At 43.2% G+C, this 16203-nt stretch overlaps 1 protein-coding gene across 2 annotated transcripts in view; it reads right to left on the reverse strand.

The window, feature by feature from the left end:
• The window catches only part of snd1 (staphylococcal nuclease and tudor domain containing 1), a 172214-nt gene extending 156526 nt beyond the window's left edge, over nucleotides 1–15688 (reverse strand). For both annotated transcript variants that reach the window (XM_085769868.1, XM_085769867.1), the window contains exons 1-9: nucleotides 15523–15688; nucleotides 12432–12581; nucleotides 11437–11557; nucleotides 10980–11061; nucleotides 6799–6959; nucleotides 4675–4766; nucleotides 3918–4076; nucleotides 3721–3827; nucleotides 3060–3150 (exon numbers count right to left, since the gene is read on the reverse strand). In XM_085769868.1, coding sequence (XP_085625994.1) covers nucleotides 3060–3150; nucleotides 3721–3827; nucleotides 3918–4076; nucleotides 4675–4766; nucleotides 6799–6959; nucleotides 10980–11061; nucleotides 11437–11557; nucleotides 12432–12581; nucleotides 15523–15597 — 1038 coding nt within the window. In that variant the 5' untranslated portion in view covers nucleotides 15598–15688. The remainder of the gene's footprint in view (nucleotides 1–3059; nucleotides 3151–3720; nucleotides 3828–3917; nucleotides 4077–4674; nucleotides 4767–6798; nucleotides 6960–10979; nucleotides 11062–11436; nucleotides 11558–12431; nucleotides 12582–15522) is intronic.
• Between the last annotated feature and the right edge of the window lie 515 nt (nucleotides 15689–16203).

Consider the following 16203-nt stretch of genomic DNA (forward strand, 5'->3'; position numbering starts at 1 on the left):
AGCCAAAAGTGTCTTTCTTGTCATCTGTCTCTCTCTTAGCCAATGTACAGGTATATTAATTATGTCTCCGACTGCTCCTTTGCACCACTGGTTTTAAACAGCAGTCCTCTTTCCTGTCTGCCACCGAAAATGTATTCATCAGCATATATTCTTGTCATGTATCACCACCAGAGGTGGAAAATCATGTAAGCCGAGTATAACAATGTGCAACTTTGCATGGATTTCCATGCAAATAAATAAAAACGCAGCGGGATAAAGAGGTACATATGCTTCGGTGTATGCGACTCTGCCACAGTCGATTTTAAAGTGTGACAGTGGAGCTCCTCAGAGGTGTTATCGGGCAGATTGTGAAGACTGGCGTCTTTGTGATTTCTTTTTCTAACTTGGAAAATACCATTTATTCCACTTGTCAATTTGGCAACAACAGGGTAAAATCATTCTGATAAGAATTTAAGAATGAAAAGGTGCAGCATCAAATGTCATCAGCTCATGTGGGAGGGAAGCGGCACCATTACTCTTCATATAATTCTCAGGCATAACAGAACACTTTCACAGTGGGTTTTGCATGTGAACCACCGGTGCTCGTGTGGATTTGGTGGAGTGGAAAGCACCGACCGCAGCAGTGTTCCTGAAAAGCTAGCGATGAGAGGCTGGTAAAGAGGTTTACACCACGTCACCTTTTATCCATCACCTTGCAGGTCGGTGGTTACCCAGGGGATAGGAGGGGAGGGGAGGGGAGGGGAGAGGGAAGGAAAGGAAAGGATAGGAAAGGAAAGGAGGGGAGAGAACGACTATTGGGAAATGGCCTACATCCGCTCTACCCCCCCAGTCCCAGTAGAGCTGGGAGGAGAGAGGGGCGAGACAGTCAAAAAGGAAGATGCGTCAGCAGGACTGACTTGTGGGGATTGGACCTGCTCTGCCTCTCCACTCTATCCATCACTCAGATAATAAGAAGTGAAAAGTAGAGTGGACGGGCAGAGGGGAGGAGTGTATGATGATGGGATTGATGGATAGATGTGTCCCCGGGAGAGTCGGTGCATTGCAGTATTAGGTGCCGACAAATGTCACAGGAACAAGTGCAGAAGGGGGGGGGGGGGGGGGGGGGCTAGAGACAGGCCTGAGTAACCTTAGCCTGTCCAGCAGTGTACTTAGCTTTAAAGCAGCTCAACCATTTGCAGGGTCAGCAAGACATTTTCCATCACAACTGCAAGCCACTTTTAAGGGAAAGTTTTTTTTCCCCCACTGTCACATGGTCCCTGCTGCCATTTCAGAGGCCCGCGGTTTTATTCAGAACAAACTTTTAAAGCTACCACCCCCCCCTCACCCAGATCGCGTCGATGTTCCAAAAACTGACTCTGTGCTAAAAGGTGACAGTGAGGAGAAGACATCTGCCCAGAGCAGTGGTGTCTCAGGAGCTGCTGATGTCTTATTAATCCCTTAAATAAACTGACTAATATAGCAGGAGCAGACAGACAGCAAGCCTCCTCTGTGGGGTGGGGGAGCAGTAGAAAGAGTAGAAGAGAGTAGAAAGCGAGGATGGAGAAGGGTCCTACAGAGATCAAAAAGTGCATCAAGGTTTAACTGGGGGCATCAACAGCACAGCACACAGGAAAAAAAAATACCAGAAAGAGGACATGCATAGTCCCAGGGATCTTGATTGGGTGTTTTTTTTTTTCTTTCTGCCTCTTCCTCATGTCTTTTCATCCCTCTTCCCCCAAGTCTCCCTCTGCTGCGCCACACAAACACACTTTTTTCCGTCGCTTCCACAGCTCTACCTCTCTCGTCTTTTTGCTGCACCCCTCCTGAGCTCACCACCAAACGTTCCCTCACTCCCCCCCACCCCCGCTGCCCACATCCAACCCTTCTTTTTTTTTTATTGAGGGGGGTTCAGAGAGATCTGAGCACGGCTCACACTGATAATATAAATGTTTTATCCTTTCTCCAGCCTCTTCCCTCTGACTCAGGAAAAAATATACATACACAGTTTTCTTTTCTGCACATTCTTTATGTGTGTGCAGTTTATCAAATTCATTCTGTAAGCAGATTGCCAAAGCAACACCTTTTATGTAACCCTCAGGCTAGCCATGAATTTTTCAGGGTCTTAAAAGTTCAGTGTCTGGAGGGAGCAAACACAGACAAAAGACAAACTTTGGGGGTATTAAACTTTTTTTTTACATTCCTAGAGAAAATTATACCAACTACAGGGAAGGCTGGGGTGCAACTCATCATCCAAATGCACACATAGGGGACCAGATTTAAAGCTGACGTTTAAAGGCTGGAGTTGCTTTACTACGTTAAAGCGACAGATTGGAAGCTGTAATATGTCATCTCATAGAGACAATAAGGTTAGACTGTATTACCAAAATGTATCGCTGAGTCCATCTCGCTTGATTTGAACTAATGTGTGCTGACAACTTGGAGGGAGTGCACTCCGTTGTACTTGATATTAAGGACACTTCTTTTCCCATGAGGCCCCTGGCCAATAACCTCCAAAGCTAATATCTGCAGCTCTTGGCTTCTGGGGGTCATTCTGTGCCACTGTTACAGCATACGCCAGCGATTTGGCCCTAATTTGACTGGGGAGCGCTTCAAGGTTTTTGTTGAGCATTCCTCCTTGTACCTTTAGTAAAGAGATTTTTATTTTATTTTTATCCAATGGGGGTTGCGGAGCAATTGTGAAAAAAAAGAAGTATCAGGAGGATATAATTCATTAGAGGGCTCAAAGTGGCTCTGCTTCCGCTGCAGCGCATGGAGAAAATTGGAAACACTGCGGGAGACATCAAGAGAAGGAAGCGACGGGAAAAATCGAGCAGCTTTCCCTTGAGCACTGAAGCCAAGTCTTATTCATACTGGATAATGTCTGCATGTCAGGTTGAAAGTTTTATACCTTACTTCAGCTTTTTCTGTGCAGAGGTAAAGATAAGTGAGGACTTTCAATGGGAAGGAAGATGATGCAAATGGAGAAATGAAGAAAAAAAAGAAGGCTTCAGACAAGATTAAGCAGAGACAGCAGCTTCACCGAAGGGACACGGATTATAAAAGCTACATTGAGACCTCACCTTGGCTACAAATTGTCTGTCCTTCTGGTCCAAGTTGGCTGTGGGTGCCACATAGTCCTTCCAGATGCGGACCTTGCGCTCTTTAGCAGATCTGGCCAAGAACAAAAAGAAAGAAAAAGAAAATCACATCATCATCATTACTGGTGCTCTCCACCATTAGCCAGATATTAAGACATAAAGGGCTTAATCAAGTGACCAAAAATTAACAATTTGGCTGGAAAACGCCACAGCTCATTAAAGCAGGAAAATTCCTACATGACTTGCCAATGGTCATTGCAGCAGTGACTGCAGAATGAATGTCACTGCAGCACAACGGCGTGAGGCTGCTCATCTCAAACAGTGGCGACATAAATCTGTGCATCTGCATATTTAATTTCCACAAGTACTTCCAATATCTAAAGAAACTGGATGTACTCTTTATAATTACATAGGTATATAATTAAAGTGAGCTCCTGCACTTCTGTCTGTCACCTGAGCAGCAGCTGCATTTAATAATGATACGATGAGGCAGCTTGTCTGCCACCAACTCAAATGATTAATGATGTGTTTTTTAGGCATCAATGCCACCTCTTTCAAAAATGTCCTGAATTTTTTAATGTGTACTTCTTAGTGTCTTCAAACCCAGCTCATTACCCATCTGTTCTCTGCCACAGTTACACACCTTTCAGCAGCTCTGAGTTTCTCAGCTCCCTGGGTGTACACAGCCATGGACCAGTCCACGCAGCGGGCGAAGCCTTCCTTCAGCAGGAGTTCTGTAATGTTGCCGTTCTGTGGCGAAAGGGAAACGTTAATTAATTACACAGAGAAACTGAAATTTAAGGACACCGCTGCGAGCCAGTGTGGATGCCTGCGTCTTACGGGGTGAAGGATGGTGCCCAGGATGATCTGGTTGGGGCAGCTCTCCAGGATGATCTGAACATCTCTCTGCAGAAGACGCGACTCGGTGAAGAATTTGGCCTCTGCTGCGAACGCCTCTGGTGACTCTGTGCCATCCGCTTCCCGTTTGAATGTGGGACACTAGAGAAAAAAAAAACACAACCAAAAAAGAAAGCAACATTACCATAATACTCATGCCTCAATCAATAGCTATTTCGCAAGTGGTGGAAAATGTGTTAAAATAAGAAGCATGCATTTTGTCTGCTGCAATTCCCAGCAGTCAACCAGTAGTTCTGAAGAGTTTTTTTTCTGTGCACACACTCTTTTTGATATAATCTGCTGTGTGTACTACCGTTATCCTCTTTTAACTGATGTCACCTTGCTGTACATGCTATCTGTATTCTCCTTTTAAGTGTGGCAAAACACCAGACAGATATAAACACACCAAGCGCGGCGAGCAGACAAGCCTTTTAAACAACAAGACAAAGAACACCTTGCAATGGATGTAATATCTTCAAGTGGGGAGATGAGAAAGATTAGTTATCTTGAGTGGTCCATTGGCAAAGCCGGGCTTGGCGAAAGAGATTGATGGGGAAATTTAGTGGTGCGGATATGACTCCACTAGAACAAACACAGACTTAAAGAAGTGACGACGCATTTGCTTCTGCTAACTACTCGGTGTTACCGAAGTCCGTTGCCACTGTCGTGTGTAAGTGCTGCAGGTGGTGGTGGTTGTTACCTTAACTCCAGACAGCATGACGGTGACCAGGTAGTAGTCGGGGAGCAGCAAGGCACGAACTACGCTGCCGTCACGCACGTGTTCGATGATGGCTGCAGGGAGGAGAGAGAGCAGAATGTAAAGCAAACAGAAGTTAAAGCTCATGGATTAGATCTGCTTATTCTTTTATATCCACTAGTCGAGCCCGTCTTGGTCTCGTCTCGAAATCGACTACATTTTTACTTGGCCTTGTCTCGGTCTCGGTCAAGCTGGACTCAAGATTTTTTCTCAAGAACAGTCAAGACCACAGCTGCAGTGACATGAAACCTGGTTGCACCAGTTTCAAAAGTGGGAGACTTCTTCTATTCAATCCAAACTTTTGTTTCAATAAAATATGGTATAATTTTATATAAAAATCATCTTTTCTTTTTAGCTGAGGAATAATGTAAATATCAAGCCACATGATTATGATGAGGTCTGGGTCTTGTCTTGGTCCTGGTCTGCTCTGGTCTTGTTCTTGACTCAGTCTCGGGTTAGGTGGTCTTGACCACATCACTAATATCCACTGTATTTAATAGTGGAAAATTTAGGTCTGACAATTGAACACTTGGGCACCCAGGAAGAATAACCCAAAGGTCAGTCGGGCCAATCTCTGAATTTATTTCACTTATTTTAACCTTCCGTCATCCAGGGAACGTTGTCATAGCATGTTTTCCTTCTTCAGCGACGCCCTGAGTGATATTGACCAAATTCAAAACAATAATACCTGTCATCCGCTGAGGACAACCTATGTTTACCGAGCGCCTGGCCTTGAAGTGTTTTGCTAAAGGATCGCTTTCTGGTACTTCTCAAAGTGGAGAATGTCACGGCCCCGTCGACAGGACTGTGTGATCCACTGTAAAGTGATCCTCCAACCAAAAATCTCTCTTTATCAAACACTCTCTGCTGTGGGCTTAAAAGGTCTCTGGAAAAAAGGTCAGCGCTTCCTTTCTTCACAGCGCCAGGAAGTTTACAGCCACCTTTACAATGAATATCAAGTTTTCACAACAGGGGGGAGAACAAAAAAACAAAATATTGATGGGATGGGAACTATAGACAGACACCAAATAATCCTGCAGCATAATCCACTTCTCTTGTTGTAGCCAGAATACAGCTAATGCACTACTTGCTATGCTGCTGCCGTTGACGCTCGAAAAAGGTCAGACGCAGATGGGAACAAGGAAACTACAATTTTATTTTTTTATTATTTGTCAGAAGATCCACCTATGAAGCCTCCTGCAAAAACTGATTTTTTTTTTTGGGATGGACTGGCCCTTTAAGGCTTTGACAATGTTATATGCGACACATCAAGGTCAATTCTCTTGGAAAGCTTTTGAGGTATTACATTGAATTTGTCCCCGAAAATCATATCACTCAACTGTTGCGGCTGTAACCTCTAACGTACTTCAAAAAATTAGACAGGATGTGAGTCACCTGTCTGAGAGGCATTTTGCACATAAATTGTATTTTGATGATTGGTTCTCTCAGCCTATACGGTACATGCCTCCTTTCTGCGTGTGACTTGTGTGCATGCATAAGCCTGTGTGTGTGTATGTGTGTGTGTCTGCATAAGCAGATGAGAGAAATTGGTATTCTGGTTTTCACAGCGACTCAGTGCACATTTAAAGCGCTTTGCCTGGATTGCTGCCTCCAATTCCGAGACAACCCTGACTGTCTCTCATGAATGGTAAGAACAAGAAATAAAAGAATGGAAGAAGACGAAGAAAAAAAGAAGAAAAAAGAAAAAAGAAGCCTTCCCCCGGTTCATTTTCCCATTCAATTAAAGGGTAGTGAAATGAGCTGAGCCACTGTTAACAGCAGTCGCCTGGAAATGAATTGAGTGGCACATTACACCTCGGGTAGGTCAGAGATGAGAGACTGGTGGAATGAGCCGGTGAAGGGTGATACACTGTGTGCCATTACATGCCCTGAAGTGGATATTTGGAACGAAGCCTGCAAATTTGGCTTTTTACGAGGAAAATGGAGGCTTACGTAATATTGTGCATGTTCTTAGACGCCATGTGTGTCTTTCTTTTACCCAGGCAGAGCTTTTTTTTTTGTCTGTGTGCACCCCTCCTCCCTCTTCCCCCTCCCCACGTTCATTACCGTTGATGGGTTTCTGGTGCAAGGAGTCGACAAAGTTACGGGGATTCTCTATGGTGTATTTGAGGTCGCGGATGGTGTGTGTGCCGCCGCCCTCGCTCCACATTCCCTTCTTGGAGGACTTCGACTGGTCTTCCAACTCACAGAGTCTGGCCTGCTCTGGACTGGTCACACAGATAAAAAAGAGAAAAAAAGCGGGGGTTAAGACACAATAAAAAAAACAGACACATATCAAACTGAACAACTGTTAAAGTGGTAAAATCAATACGTTGCTGCGTGTGTGCTCTAAATAAAAGATGGCTGCCCGTTTGACTTTAATCCACTGAGGAGTTTTTGATGCTGCTTTTCAATGAATTGGGGGAAAAGGGGAAAAAAAAGGATGTGAACATGGAACATATTCTCCTTCTTGTTCCAAGCCATCTCCTTTAGATACACTTGCATACCGACAGTATAAAGGCTGAATGCCTTAAGATCAATGTGCCGCTTCAAATAAGAAACAGAAACTATATTAAAATTTATTCGGCTGAATTAGTTAAGCAGCATGAAACCTAGCTCGCTACTGAAACTTGCAGCTGAGTGAAGCCGACGTCGAAACTTTCACAGATGGTTCCCTTAAAAGCTTTGGAGAGCGAAGCTGCCGTCAGTGTGCACAGCTGCACTGATGCCGCGGTAGCTGCAGTTAAAATATTCCTCATAACTAGGTTACAAACAGCTCTGTGAAGATCAGAGGCTTTTCCGAGTGCCATAAAACCCCTTTGACAGCCCACTTGAAAAATAACACAGCTAGCTCAGCCTGTTAACAAGTTGCAATTAATTTCACACTAGTCGAAAAGGGACACACACCGTATCCAATGAGCAGAAAAGGTTCGCAGCCCTCGTTAAGTTGAACGAGATGTTCTAATTGCTCTTGTGCAGGCTGGGCTAACGTATGGCCTACCAGAAGTGTTGCCAGTAGGCAAATATTAGCATGTAGAGAACTACAATCACAGCAACATGTGGCAATCGTGAAGGGTCGCTTTTTTTTGGAAACTTCTGTTATGTCGGATTCATTAAAATTTTTCAACTTACAGGAAGAGTTTTTAGCTCTTCGGTGCAACTTAACTATCGCTGGTTATGAACCTCAACGTGCACAAGTGCTCATTAGCGGACTGCATGAGCTTGGTGAGGCTCCAGCTTTGTTGAATTAAGTGTCGGAGAAAGTGCTGCTCCTGACAAACTGCGCTGTTGTTTTAGTGGCAACCAGCTGATGACCAGATTATAAGTGCTTAAAAAATCTATTCAAGCGTTTTGCGAAGAGACAATAAGCGTGTTTGACAGCTCCTTCAAAAAGCAACCACGCAGCTGGCTACAAACGCCACAATTAATTCCATGCTGGCTCTCTAAATTGTGCAGCCTAATGCTTTTTGAGGGCCCTTGTACAACTTTAATTATTCAGAACTTCAAATGGCCAACAGGCTTTTGTTTTTCCAAGGAGCAAAGGAGGCCCAATTGATATAAGAGAAGCTATGTTGACTCAAGCCTTTTTTAAAAATGAACAGTGCATAAACTGAATTTTTCACATCTTGCTGCCTAAAAAGACACTGTTCAAAGTGGGTCTCAATTAAAATACCACACACACACACACACAACCTTTTCTCCAGTTGTGTGTTCCTGATTGGGCTCTTGGACTTGTGCCCAAATTGGTGTCAAGTTTGCATTCCCCACCACCGAACTGATTTAACTATGAACTTGAAATTGAATCAAAACAGTTTCTTGCTTACTGAGCAACAACAGTGAAACTTTCCCTAAGACGTCAATTGTGTTTAAGCTACTTAGAATTTATGCGATAAACAGGAACAGAAAGCTACAAAGATAGAGAGAAACGCTAACAATGCAATCAAGGGAGGCAGACATTGTAAAGCCACAGAGAGAAATGGAAAGAGAGTGACAAGCAGAGATTGGTTAAGATATAGAAATAAGTCCATGTGTGGAGGCAGATGATAGTGAACTTATCCACGTCTCCAAATAGACTGGTTTTTCCTTTTTAGGTCAGCGACTCCTTTCCAAACAAGTCGTTGCTTCAAAATCAGAATAGAGATTGAAGCGCAAGAAAAGTGCAACACTGAGCAAGACTACCGGAGGAACGAGGACCAAGGGAAAGAAAAAAAACCTTTCCAATTCCCTTATATTTGAACACGCTGTAGGCTACATCTTTCATCTCCATATGGCTCCCTTGTGCAACCAAAAATACTTAAAATAGATACAAAATGTTGAACCTTACTAAGCCGTCTTACAGCTCCCTGTTGTCTTTGTACAGTTTAAAGAGGGTGTAGGAAGTCCTGTTCCCTGGTGTGTTTAACTGGAAGGGTTCCACTCCTGAGTGAGCAGCCAGGCCCGAGCAGGCAGAGTTCATCCCCCAGACTTTTTACACCCCTCAGCCAGCACTCCTCTGGGGCTCCGGTTAAAAAGGAGCATCGGTGGTGGTGGTGGTGGTGGGGGGTTATAAAGCACAGTGTGTCTCCATGTTAATAAAGCTTCCCCTCTGCTCTGGTGGGTGGGTGTTATATAAACCAATCAGTCAACCCTCCCGCCTGTGGCGCTCATCTCTCCGAAGGAAAGAAGTGTAACGCCGTGGAATCTCACCAACTTTTCGGGGTCCAACCAGCCACCTCAGTGAATGGATTAAGCATCTTTTAGAGAAACTGAGACATAAGACTGAGCCGGAGATGCTTGATGAGTGCATTTCAAAAGCTGCGTGGCTCAGCACCAAGGACAGCATTTTTTTTTTTCTTTAAGGACTGATCAAGTCAATGTGAAATTCATCAGTGCGATGTAAATACACCCAAATCTGCCAGACACTGACATCTGCAATGTGTAGGTGGGAATACATTTAAAATTCAATCATATTTTCACTTTTAAAGTTTTTAGGTGTTTGAGAAATTAAAACTTATTATTATTTTTTTGCTCTTATGAAGTAGCCAAAGAAACAAACGGTGCCACAGCGTTCTCCGGTGCGCTCCTCGACGCTGTGCCCGCGCCCTTAAACTTATCAGCCGGCTGACCGTTTTCCTAAGTTGCAGTCAGCTTCTGAGCACATGTTTAACTGCGCTGTCTGAAGCCATCATCATTACCATCACCCCCCATAATTATCATCACATTATAGTTAGTGTGATCAGTGTAGCCAGTCACGAGGGGCAATGATATTGGAGGCTTGAGCGTTGAGGGGAAAACTGAGGCCTAAAGTCCTTGCTGAGTAATGGGCATCCCCCTTTGGCCAAATGATGCCCGCTTACACTTAAAGCATCATTTACATTAGCGGTTGTTCTGGGCCATTGCACAGAATGCTTGAAATGGGTCATTAGTGGCAAAATATTCACATCATCTCTGTTCATGTTGGAAGATACGAATGTAGCAGCATGAGTCAAATTGCTTGTAATGTGTGTAATGTGCAAACACTGCCACTGGGGGGGATATACAGTACTTTATCATATAGCTCTGGATGTGCAAGTGTATTTAGGGGATTGCTGCTGAGGGCAATGTGGCAGTAAAAGGGCTGCGGAGGTACACTGATGTAGCAGCGGGGTAATACTGCCACCATCTGGGACACCGTGGCTTAATCTGAATTCTCCACAGTCTACCAGTTGATGACTTATGTATATCGCGCCGCAGATTCGCCCAGTGTTCGAGCAGCAGATTAGATCGCGTTGCCAACAGTGATTTCCTCCTCGTTCTGTGAAACTAATTATAGAGTTGCAAACAAAAACCAGCCCTGACGTCCAAATTTACTTCGACCACACTGCCTGTGCTAACAGTTTTGGAGGGAAAGTGCTTGATATCAGTGTCTTGCATAATAACAAACCCGAGGTCGGCCGTGCCAACACATCTGATTATGTAATCACAATAAACATTATACACAGCAGAGACCTTGACATAACCGTAAGAGAGCCAAAGGCATATGGTGTAGCTATATACTGTTTGGGATGCTGGATTAAAATATAGACAAAGGCAGAATGAAGACCTTAATTTTATACAGATAAGTAGCAGTTTAGTGATAACAATCTGACATGTTTCACATCTAACAACATTGCGTTAGGCATGATGTACTGTACAGTTGAAATGTCATTCAATGTCATTCAACGCATTCATGTCAACAACCTTAACAAATAGTGGTAAAAATGAAAGCAGCACAAAAGCAAATATCTTACTTGTTCCCTCTGATTCCTTCCCTGCGGACTGTGGCGAGGCCCTCGTTTACCAAAGACTCAGCAATGTTCTCGCCTGATGTGTCTAAAACGAGAAGAGAAAAGACTTGTAGTTCAGGTCAGGTAATTTGACTGGACAAGAGCCAATGATGAGAGAGACACGCTCAACTGCGCTTCTCAGTTTAACCTCACTTGATGCTAATAAATTAGCATCAGGTACAACTCTCTAGGGTATTCAACACAAACTCTAAAGCTGTGTTAAGCAGAGAATATTCACAGCAGTTTGACAGCAGCATCCTCAAAATGCAGAACTCTGGGAGGCCTGCTGAGCTGCCCTAAATAACAGTTACATAACTGTGCGACATATGATTTCCACATTAAAAGAGAGTTCTTGTGAGTTTTTTATGACACACTGCAGAAAAATCAAGGGCAAAAGAACATCCAAGGAAGTTGCACTCACCTCTCCCCAGGTAGACCATGCCGTACTCCCTGCCAATCGCGGTCTTGATTTCCACGGTGAAGCACACTTCTTTGCCGATTAGCTTCTTGCGCAGGAACTCTCTGGCTTGGAAGGCCCATGGCTGCAACACAGACAGGAATGTGGATGTTTATGTTCATACAGTGGCCAGAGGTAAATCAAAAGTAACTTAAGTGCATCCTGAGTCATCAGTAGTAGTAGAATTTAAAAAACAGCTGAACTAACACACAGAATATTTTATTTAAAATATTGTATTATCATTATTTCTCACAGTCCGCTTTAATGAATTGAAAACATCATGGAGTAGCCCAATAATTAGTAGCGGGATAACTGCGTTAGTGAAAACTGCGGTAAACATGTTTTTCAGTATGATGCTGGTCAAAGTAAACTTTCTGTCAGGCTGATGTCAATTGATTTTTTGTTTTTTTCTATCTGATAAAAAGAAAACAGGCATGACCATCTGTTGAGGCCTAATTGGAAAAAATGTCTTAAAAAATAAACAGCGCACACTCACGTCTCGTAGATATTAATCAATGTTTAAAAAAAAAAAAAGAGAGAGAGAGAGAACCGACAGTAGTAACATCTGGCTGCCACAAACTAACTGATGGACTTCAAGTTTTCAAAGGCATGATAAGAAAACTTGAGATTACACCAGTGGTATCTTAAAGCCTTGAGATCAACGGAGCATTGACCTGTTTATGTCTAGGGTACATCACTATTTACACATAGGCATGGTGCGAATACCAATTCACACATAATCGTTAGACAACCATTTATTTAATCGAACTGGGGAGAGCAAAGTGGCATGACAAAAATCCTGAAGCCAAACTCTTCTCAACATAATCAAAACATCATCAGCATTCACCCCACTACCAGGCTCTCGTATAGTGGGTGCTGTGGGGCTACTTAGCAGGACCTTGTTCTGCCTTTGCCAAACACACATAAACATAAACAAACACAAACACAATGGGACTCACCTCGTCAGGGGTATCCTTGGTGTCGGGCTGGGCCTGGGCGGCTCGGCGGGCCATGGTCCCTGCTCGGATGTTACTGAGATTGATCTGACGCTCCGGGGGTGGGCCACCTCTGGGCTGGCCCCGAACGATGATGGCACAGCCTGACAAGACCTGGAGGAGAGATCACGATAAAAGAGTGTCAAATGGAGATAGAAAAAGATACAGTCAACAAGAAGTACTGGCCCATTGTTATATTTAGCAAGCGCTCTCTGTTCACCACAAAAAGAGGATTATGCAATTCACATGTCAGACACCCAAGGAACCACAACACACAACTCAGTCACCTGTGTTGAAGATAACAGTGATAGTTTTGAGTTTATAATTTATTCTCAAACAATACATCAGTAAAGCCTTATATCTGCATAAAAAATTGCAGCAAGTGTCATTCCGATAAGCACTAGGGGATAGTCACACTGGATTAATCTGAAATTGGTGTAACATAAACAAGATAAACAAAAAGTACAGCAGGTAAGCAAATAAAGAAATCATCAATTTCGCAGTCAATTAGATCCGAGCTCAGAAGTTGAGTTTTGCTGCGTGGATGGATGCTAAATCTGTTTTTTTTAAGTGACAAAACTCCCAGCAGCTTAAAAATGAGCAAAAGTCTTTTAAAGATGCAAGAGAGGAGGCTGCACAACTCTTATTATAGCTGCAGAAGCAACTGGGAAAGCAACTTCACATTGTACGTTGCCATGGCGACGGTCTGTCATTGAAACACAAGGTGAGATCACGCCATCTGATAACGTAGCTAAATACTAAAAAAAAAAAAAAAAAAGATAACCTACTCTTGGGTTTGACAACCACGGCATTTACACGAATCTGAGCAAACAGCTTTTATCTGCGGACTCTCCAGGGTGTCAGGCAGGGAGCATCACAGGGGGGCTGTTGATCTAAGATGTGGGCAAGATAAACTCCTCCATCAAATCCCCACTGTTCCCCACTGACTCAGTCACTTCAAGTGCGGGCTATGCAGAAGGGTTGTTGTCATTGTTACACACCGACTAGTCATTTGGGGGCAGGGGGGGGCAGAGCCAAAGAGGCACTACCTCCCTCTATCTGTTTACAAAACGGCCAAGTTCCACTTGGAAAGTACTACTACATGGCTTCGCTTGACAACATGATAACCTTTCTCAAGGCACAGAGCTGACTCCATTAAAAAGAACGAGCTACTGCATTACTAAATTATGTATACTGTATGTGTAATGAATCAAAGGCAAAATTAATACAAACCTGGAAAAAAAAAAGATAGGAGTTCATCTGAAATTCATTTCTTCTAATAATCACATTAATCCAACCACTCTGGCTCTAAGAAAGTGCTATAATTAGGCCTATCTCTTCCAAAAAACCCTCAATTCCTTTGGCAATAAACCCCTCAAGAGTACAACCTGCTCACACGTGTTACTTCTCCAGGGAGGACAGTGCCTACCTGTTTACAGCAGCTCTAAAAACAGCTCTTCTTCAAATGCCTGGAGACAAGTGTGATTATGAGCCCAGTATGCTCTCCCTGATAAAGTGCATGATTACGAGGGGATATGAGTGACAAGCACCCTTTTCAAACTAATCCCAATTTATGCAATAACTTAACATATCACAAATAAACTGAGGCTCTATCTGTTTGTTCCAAGTGTGTTGAACTAGGGATAATAACAGGATTCATGTTGATGCCATGTTTGATCTAATCAACCCCCTGCTAATTCTGGTTGTCAAAACAACACTCAAGCATGAATCTGCTACCCTGGGAAAGAAGCTGGAAGTTCAAACACTAAGTTACAATATACTAGGAAAATATGAAAAAAGAAAAGAAAAGAAAAAAGTTTATCTACATTGTCTTAAATATATTGAGTAAAGCAACATTACTTGAAGTTGTTCCTGAGTTTGCTGGTGGTTGATAAAACACAGAGGACCTACTGGACCGTTCACAGGTCAAACTACTTTGATATGCAAAAGGTATACAGTGAGAAAATCTGTTAACTTTATCTTGGTGAGTAAACGGTTAACTCGCCCTTCGACCAAAGTCTTAGTGAAAGGTCAACTAACATATGGATGAACGGACTGGAGACTCCCCACTACTATGATGACTGGGAGATAGATTATGGGGGGGAAAGAAAGCTGGAGCTGGAGCTACGTGTCAGTTTCCCGTGGTTGGTCTCACCCAGCAGCTCACTGAGGAAACGCTGCTGTCTGGGAATATAACTGGTTCACATACATATTAACCAGCTCGACTACCACAGAGTCACATCCTGTTTAATGTGAATAAAAGGCGCTTTAACCTGCTGGAATAAAAGTCACAATGACACGTATGGGAAACTCTTAAAAAGAGACTCAAGTGAAGCGACGTTAGCTTAGAGGCTAATTGGCTAGTACTACGCTTTAATTTAATTCAATTGTGGTCAAAAAGATAAGTGTGTTCAGTTTGTTTTAACGCTGTCAGCTCCGCGTTTTAGCAGCACCACACATCATGAACTTTGCTCATATAAGTTATCACTAACTGGACAGTAAACCAGCCAGCGAGCTAAGTGCTAACAGCGGTTAGCTGGGAAACTAAACATCTGTTAACCCTGCAGCTAACAAGTTGCTAAAAAAAAAAAGAGGCATGGGTGTCCTGGCAGCTAAATCACATTTGTCTCTTCACTGTGGACTTTCGACAGTTTTGATATATGTCAGTGCACTTTTACATCTACCTGTGACACGGTTAGTTTGAGTTATTTCCAGCTAACCACATAGGATAGCAGCAAGCATGTGCTAATGTCAGCTGGCTTCAGCTCATTAGCAGGCTACAGCAAAGTTGTAGCAAACCCGGCTAACTAGTGTTAGCTGTCATGCCGCCGCAGGACAGGTGAGCACAGCCCGCTTGTTAATGACAGTTGTTACAAACATGATGCCAGCACTTTCATTCAACAGATAATTACATTCATGGCGTCAACTAAGTTCAATTTAAGTTGTATGCCAAGATACAGTTTACAGATTAGCCTTCATTAGCCCCCCTCGGCTCTCTGTGCTAACTAGCTATATCACCGAGCCAGCTCACATAATTCATAATAGGAAATCCTACCATTTTCACTATTCCTCTTTGCAGAGAAGCCGTCTGGGAAGGGGCTGTCTGAGCTTGTGCCGAAACGGATGCCATGTCCACTGGTTTGAGATGTATCGCCGTAAAGAGGGGGTGACCAGGTGAGGGAGCTGGGACTCTGTAGTGAGTGCCTGTTCTACTGAAAGCCAAGAGAAAAAGGCTGACCACCGATCAACACACACGTTATACCGGAAACACACACTGTGCCATGCATACACACACGTCAAAACCTTTCCGGGTCTGAGGAGCACAAATGAATGGGAGTGAATGGAGCCTCCTTGCGACCGCGTAAGCAAATTGAAATAAAGCCTTCCGGAGCAAAAGGTGCGACACGTCAGCATAGTGTTAACCCAGCTAATGCTGCCTTCAAGGTGCGTCGGAAAAGTTACACTCCATAAAAAACTTCACAAATAAAAAATGAAATAAAAAAGGGACACAGTAAATTTTAATAACTGACTCGTATTTCTCTCATAATTGAGAGATAAAGTGAATTAATTTGGAAAGAAATGGAATAACGTGCATGAGAATCAATAAGTTTATAATGCTAAATGATTGTTGCCAATATCCAAAGGTGCATGGCCTAAGGGAATTATTAATAGAAAATGTGAAAAATAGATTTTATAAAATATTTTTAAACATATATAATTTTGTATCAGTATATAG

Source organism: Trachurus japonicus, chromosome 23, assembly GCF_045865225.1.
Source record: "Trachurus japonicus isolate A0001 chromosome 23, Traja_1.0".
NCBI classification, from domain to species: domain Eukaryota; kingdom Metazoa; phylum Chordata; class Actinopteri; order Carangiformes; family Carangidae; genus Trachurus; species Trachurus japonicus.